The sequence below is a fragment of the Pygocentrus nattereri genome, chromosome 3, assembly GCF_015220715.1.
Source record: "Pygocentrus nattereri isolate fPygNat1 chromosome 3, fPygNat1.pri, whole genome shotgun sequence".
NCBI lineage: Eukaryota > Metazoa > Chordata > Actinopteri > Characiformes > Serrasalmidae > Pygocentrus > Pygocentrus nattereri.
The window spans coordinates 45,660,048-45,667,168 of NC_051213.1; the positions used below are offsets into that span (position 1 = coordinate 45,660,048).

At 40.6% G+C, this 7,121-nt stretch overlaps 1 protein-coding gene across 1 annotated transcript in view; it reads right to left on the bottom strand.

Moving 5' to 3' along the window:
• Positions 1-701: 701 nt before the first annotated feature.
• Positions 702-7,121, bottom strand: part of LOC108432302 (PILR alpha associated neural protein) — a 28,745-nt gene continuing 22,325 nt past the window's right edge. The window contains exon 6 of the mRNA XM_017706044.2: positions 702-5,605. Within this exon, the coding sequence (XP_017561533.2) occupies positions 5,584-5,605 (22 nt within the window). The 3' untranslated portion in view covers positions 702-5,583. The remainder of the gene's footprint in view (positions 5,606-7,121) is intronic.

Sequence of the window (7,121 nt, forward strand, 5' to 3'; positions counted from 1 at the left end):
AGACATCTGGTTCCTCTCACCGTCACTGTGAAAAAAGACTTACGCTGCTAAATTTCTCCATAATGGAGCATTTCCCATCAAACAAATGACTTTGTTTACATCTACATACAACAGCATAACCATTGGTTTAAAGCAGAAATCAGTGTAATTCCTCTTTAACTAGCCAGCATTTAACATTAACTTGACAGCTGTTTGAACAGCTGCTTGTGCCAGCATTAATTCATATCTACGTCGGTGGGTTATTAATTTTCTCCTCTCTTGACACCCCCTAATATTACACAGAGCAGAGATTCCTCGGGGACCGGCAAAGATGAAAATGACTGCACAAAAGGAAAGCAAGATGAACTCGCAGGGAAAATGGTAGGAAGATGAAAAGACGCGGGTGTAAATAAAACATCGCAAATGATTTTATATGGACATGGCGACTTATGACAAAATGCTTGCCGCCAATCTCCAGAACTAGTCGAGCAATCAAATGCGCTGCGTGTGTCTTTGAATGCTTCATGCAACCGTCAAGCAATATGCATGAAAGCTGCATGCAGATCATGAAAAACATCAGATGCATTTGGGAGGGTAATTATTAGTTTCTCCCCGTAAAGCCAGCTTAAGAGAGCTGTCTTTAATGACGTCTTCCAAATGCTGTCGGGAGTGAGGAAGCCACTGCAGCGTCCCAATCAATACCCAGAATCCATATTCACCACTTTTAAAACACCAGGGATACATTTTTTATTGATCTTTGTTTTTATACAGTGAACCACAGACATTATTTAAGGCAGTGCTACTTCAATGATATAAAACTACACCACACAAATCTCACATGATCACAGCTTGTACGTGTAGTTGAACTGGTATCTTACCCAAGAACCTTTTACGTAATTGTCTCAAACTGCAAGGCAAACACCACACGTTTGTTTATTATGGAACACTGTTGGGTAGATTCTTTTCTGTTCTATGAAGGGTTCCGCTTTCTAGTAAAGCTCTAGGAGAACATGTTCTTCATCCAGCCTGGGCCAGTCTTGTGGGCCTGGGATACACTCTGTAGCATCCTCCCTATAGTTGTACCTCCAGCAACTAAGGCCTTGCTGAACTGAACACTAACTAATAATATCAGCTAATACACTTTTATATGGTCAAATATTCAACTCTAAACCGGGGGGTCACCAACCCTACTCCTCGAGATCTGATGCAGCCGAAGATATCTGAAGACGAATCAGCTGGACCAGGTGTGGCAGACTGTGGTTGGATCTATACTCTGCAGGAAGGCAGATCTCTAAGATGAAGGTTGGTGACCACAGCGATATACAGTGCTTTACTGACTGATGATTGTCAGCTGTGAATTGGCAACTATGATTGTCTCAACAGTCAAATTTCTTAAACTTAAATAGTGGAAACTCTTAAGTTTTAATATTACGGTAGCGTCAGGCAGAGGAGCTCTTGAGGATACTTAAAAGTTTTGATCGGTTACTGTTGATTAGCTACTTTTCCAGAATTTTAAAAAGTTTAGTCACTAGTTAGATCCTCAGCCTCAGATGCACACATGGAGAGTCTAGTATCTACTGCATGCTAACCTGGCCACAACTCTCAATGAGTGGGTTATTACACGCACTCGGTAATCTGAACCATAATCGGATATCTGGATTTTAGATTTATCAGTGCATGTGAACTCTTACTCTGATTTCTTTCAGATTTCTCAGTCTGCTGACAGCAGGTTTTATCAGCCAACCACGAAAGAACGCCCTCTCTGCACATCCTTTTGGAATAATAGTTGCGTAATTTTAAAATATTTGGTAGCATCCTCGCCAAAGTGTTTCCCTTGGGTGTGTTATTCTTGTAGCCCTGCTTTGAAAATCTCCTGCCCCTACAATAAACCGAGACTTATGGCTGGATCTTTTGCAAGTGAAACGTCCCTTTCCTGTCAAAGTGGGCTGTTCTTAACGGTTAACGGTTGGAGATCAAGCTAACGTTAGCATGGTGGCAAATTCGTTGTCATTTCCAACCTGCCTAGTTTCGATTAGCAACACAGTCCAGCTCACTATCGTTACTATCATTATCATCTTGATCAGTAAGTTTATATGTTGTATACCAGAACATGGCTGTTTAGGTGTGGATGCACATTCGGTATTTTAACTATGACAGTGTTTTGTGCTCAGGAAACCCTTACCATTCTCAGAAATGAGTGACAAGGTCTCTTCATTATAACTAATGTTATTACAAGCTTCCACTGCAGTTTAGCAACAAGTACAGGTAATGTTGGTCATTTTACTGGCCAAACAATATATATGTCAACCAACTGTTCGGCGCTTTTTGTGCTGGAGTAGTTAGAGGTGGAAAAAATTAGTAAAATCTTTTTTTGCGCCTAGTAGAATACATTGAGGAACGTTGCTATTTGGAATCCTAATGATCGTCAGGAATTTCTCCGAAAACAGACCAGCCACAAAACCAAGATCTTAACAAGTGGCAACATCAGTGTTTTAAGATCTTCTAAGTTGCTTTTGGGAAGCTGGACCTGAGCTCTAACACATTCTGCCCTACCCTTCGTAATCTTTGCCTGGATCCTAACCGTACGTTCACATTGACATGAAAAGTTGCTAATGTTGCCCCAAGTTTGTCTCTTTGTGGGTATTTGAGGCCACTCTTCTTGTTGTATGTGGGCGTGTACCCTGCCCAGCTTATAAAAACGTTTACTATGTATGGCTGTTTCGTTTATATGGTACATAAGTATCTCCTCTACATCTTGCACAACACTATTGACAAAAAAAATGCCAAAAACAAAGAGAGTAGGGGACGTTGGGCAATCGTGTCTTGGACAGGTCTAAGGCAGGGATGTCCAGTCTTATCTACAAATGGCCAGTGTGGCTGCAGATTTTTGTTTCAACAAAGGAGGGGCTCACATGATCAGTTGTTTGAAGACTGACCAGTCGATTAAACAAGTGGAATCAGGTGTGCTCCTGGTTGTTTGGAATGCAAACCTGCAACCGCACTGACCCTTTGTGGAAAAGAATGGACACCCCTGGTCTAAGAAATGAACTGGAATCAGTCATCTAGATTGTCGCTACACCATGTCGTACTTCATTTGCATTGGCAAAATTCCTAGTCAATCGCCGCCGTGTTGCTTGTAGCTAAATCGCAGCTACACGTTGCCTTGGTTGCTTGTGCTTTGTCACCCTCCGACGTGAATGCAAGGTAACATTTCTACCAAGAGTCAAATTCCTATTCAAATATAGTAGGTGCCCTGCGCCAGAAGAGCTTTGCAATTTTTATCTACAAAAATTAGGCCCGTTCATCAATATAAGGCCTCCACATGTCTTACAAAGCCTTCATTCTGCCAGCACTGTTACAAAATTGTTACTAAGCTCCACGATGGCTGAATAGTCCATCAACGTCATATTCCTCATCCCCAGCTTTCATCTCAGACGTCATCCTGACAGTCGAGATGCCATTTCATACTGCAGTCGCCTGCAATATAAAGTCATAATCACGACTCTGAACAGTGTGTAGCTTTCAAGGGTACGTTTGCCGACGTGCATCCACGATTACAAAATCATGAAAAAAAATACAGCATTAGACTTGTTTTGTTTTTTTTTTTGTTTTTTTGTAAAGTAATTACAGAAAGTGTTCCAAGCGTCAAGTTTATGGGGCTTCTGTGGTGGTAAACATCAGCGCATTTGCTGCCGCCAAGGGTGACACAGCTATATGAAACGGAACAGTCTAGATACAGAACCTTAAGAAAAAAATAGGCTACATTTATCTCTGCACAAGATGCAGTCATTCATCGAGCCTTAATAAATGCTACACAGTAGTGTTTAAAAAACAACACACGAGCAACCACAGAAGGAACCGAACACTAATATCTCAGAGATTGTTAACTCATAGTGATGATTATGGTACAGCCGAGCAAGCAGGTAGTATTCATTAAGCTTTTGTGAACGGCTGCAACGAGTACATTAACGTAACGGAGAGACGCGAATGCATCCGAAAAACACTTCAAAGTGGCAGGAGTGTCAAAATACATCAGACTGGAAGTGCTGCTTCAGCTGCGCTCATTTTAGAATCCATTATAACGAGTTTATGATAATGCTCAATAAAGTTCTACAAAATAAAATACATAAAAATAAAAAAAGGCCTATGCACTGATTTTATTGTCTATAACCCACTACTGTGTAAACAGTATCTCCTGGTCACGTTTGTGTATTCACTGTGTTTTAAGAAACGGATTCTGAACTGTACCAGAAGAATCAAATCCAAAGCTGAATCAAATCATTGTGAAATCTTTCATGAAGCTAAAACAGACTGAATCAAACTGTGATGAAATCTGACGGTTCAAAAAGCACTGAATCAATGGCTAAATCCAACTGAATCCAATCGAACCGTGGAGAAATGTGAAATTTCATGAAACACTGAATAGTTTGCTAAATCGAACTGAATCCAATTGTAATGAACTCTGAGATTTCATGAAGCACTGAATCGTTTGCTAAATCACACTGAATCAAATTATGGTGAAATCTGAGATTTCAAAAAGCACTAAAGAACCGTTTGCTAAATCTAATTCAGTTGAATCGTGAAATCTGAGATTCCATGAAGCAGCAAATAGTTTGTTGAATTGAACTGAATCAAATCAGGATGAAATCTGAAATTTCATAAAGCACTGACTCATTTGCTAAGTAGAAATATCAGTTTTCTTGACGTACTGAATGGTTTGCTAAATTGAATTGAATCTGATTGTGGTATAAAGCACTGAATTATTTATGAATCATTTGCTAAATGAAACTGAATCGAATAGTTGTGAAATGTGATTAAAAAAAAAACACTGAATCGTTTACTAAACTGAATTGAATCGTGGTGAAATCTGAGACTTTATAAAGCACTGATTCAATTGCTAAATTAAACGGAATCACATTGTGAAACGTCAGATTTCATAAAGCACTGACTCGTTTGCTAAATCAAACTGAAATCATTGTGAAATCAGAGATTTCATGAAGCAGTGAGTAGTTTGCTAAATTAAACTGAATTGAACCAAAGTGAAATCTGAAATTTCATAAAGCTCCGAATCATTTGCTAAATAGAGTTTGATCGAATCGAGGTGAAATGTGAGATTTCATGAAGTACTGAATGATTTGCTAAATCGATTTGAATCTTATTGCGGTTAAATCTGAGATTTTAAAAAGCACTGAATCATTTGCGAAATCAAACTGAATCGTGAATCATGGGCGGTCATAAAGCACTGAATCGTTAGCTAAACTGAATTGAATCTAATTGTGGTGAAATCTGAGATTTTACGGAGCACTGAATCACTTGCTAAATCGCATTGTGAATCATTGTGAGGTCAGAGATTTACTGGCCTACAGCCTGGACCTCTGGGTTTAAATTACACGCTGTCCTTCCATCTCCGCCTCCGTCCGTGTGTCTGTCCATTGAGCAAACGTACACGCCCTTATGTACAGTCACCCTCCTCCGTTCACCTCCTCTCGTGTCCGCCTGTGTGTGTGTGTGTGTTCACGTGTCTGCGGATTCGTTCACACATGCGGCCTTCGGTTCCCTCCATGCCTGGTGGAAATGGTCATAATGCTCGGCGAGGTCAGCTCCTCAGAGGTTGACCACCGGAATCCTGCATAAAGAGAACGACAGAAGAAGAGAAAATGGGAAAGAGCGGGAGGAAAGCTGAGTTTATCCTGCGTGAGATTAACTTTAAAATCCCCCCGACTGGAGAAAGAAGGAGATTTCACACCAGCTCACTCTCTGTTTCTCTCTCCACAGCTTTCCTTCTCTCCTCTGTCCTCTCTTCTCTCTCATTCTTTCTTTCCCTCCTGTCTTTGTCCTTCTCTCTCATTCTTTCTTTCTTTCTCTCCTGTTTCTGTCATTCTTTCTTTCTTTCTCTCCTGTCTTTGTCCTTCTCCCTCACCACTTCTTTCTCCCGTCTCTGTCCTCCTCTCTCTTTCTTTTTCTTTCTTTCTTTCTCTCCTGTCTTTGTCCTTCTCTCTCATTCTTTCTTTCTCTCCTGTCTCTGTTCTTCTCTCTCATTCTTTCTTTCTTTCTCTCCTGTCTCTGTCCTTCTCTCTCACTTCTTTCTTTCTCTCGTCTCTGTCCTTCTCTCTCACCACTTCTTTCTTTCTCTCCTGTCTCTGTCCTTCTCTCTCACCACTTCTTTCTTTCTCTCGTCTCTGTCCTTCTCTCTCACCACTTCTTTCTTTCTCTCCTGTCTCTGTCCTTCTCTCTCACCACTTCTTTCTTTCTCTTGTCTCTGTCCTTCTCTCTCATTCTTTCTTTCTCTCCTGTCTCTCTCATTCTTTCTTTCTCTCCTGTTTCTGTCATTCTTTCTTTCTTTCTCTCCTATCTCTGTCCTTCTCTCCCACCACTTCTTTCTCCCTCTCCTGTATCTGTCCTTCTCTCTCACCAATTCTTTCTTTCTTTCTCTCCTGTCTCTGTCCTTCTCTTTCACCAATTCTTTCTTTCTTTCTCTCCTGTCTCTGTCCTTCTCTTTCATCAATTCTTTCTTTCTTTCTCTCCTATCTCTGTCCTTCTCTCTCACCACTTCTTTCTTCCTCTCCTGTCTCTGTCCTTCTCTCTCACCAATTCTTTCTTTCTTTCTCTCCTGTCTCTGTCCTTCTCTTTCACCACTTCTTTCTTTCTCTCTTGTCTCTGTCCTTCTCTCTCATTCTTTCTTTCTCTCCTGTATCTGTCCTTCTCTTTTACCACTTCTTTCTTTCTCTCCTGTCTCTATCGTTCTCTTTCTTTCTTTCTTTCTTTCTTTCTTTCTTTCTCTCCTGTCTGTATCCTATCTACTCTCTGTCCTTCTCTCTCATTCTTTCTTTCTTTCTCTCCTGTCGCTCTCATTCTTTCTTTCTCTCCTGTTTGTCATTTTCTTTCTTTCTCTCCTATCTCTGTCCTTCTCCCTCACCACTTCTTTCTCTCCTGTCTCTGTCCTTCTCTCTCATTCTTTCTTTTCTTCTCTCTGTCATCTCTTCTCTCACCACTTCTTTCTTTTCCTTTTCTCCTCTCTGTCCTCTTCTCTCACCTCTTCTTTCTTTCTTTCTTTCATTTTCTCCTGTCTGTCCTATTTTCTCTCCCTTCTTTCATTCCTTTTCTCCTCTGTCCTATATTCTCTCACTTTTCTTTCTTTCCTT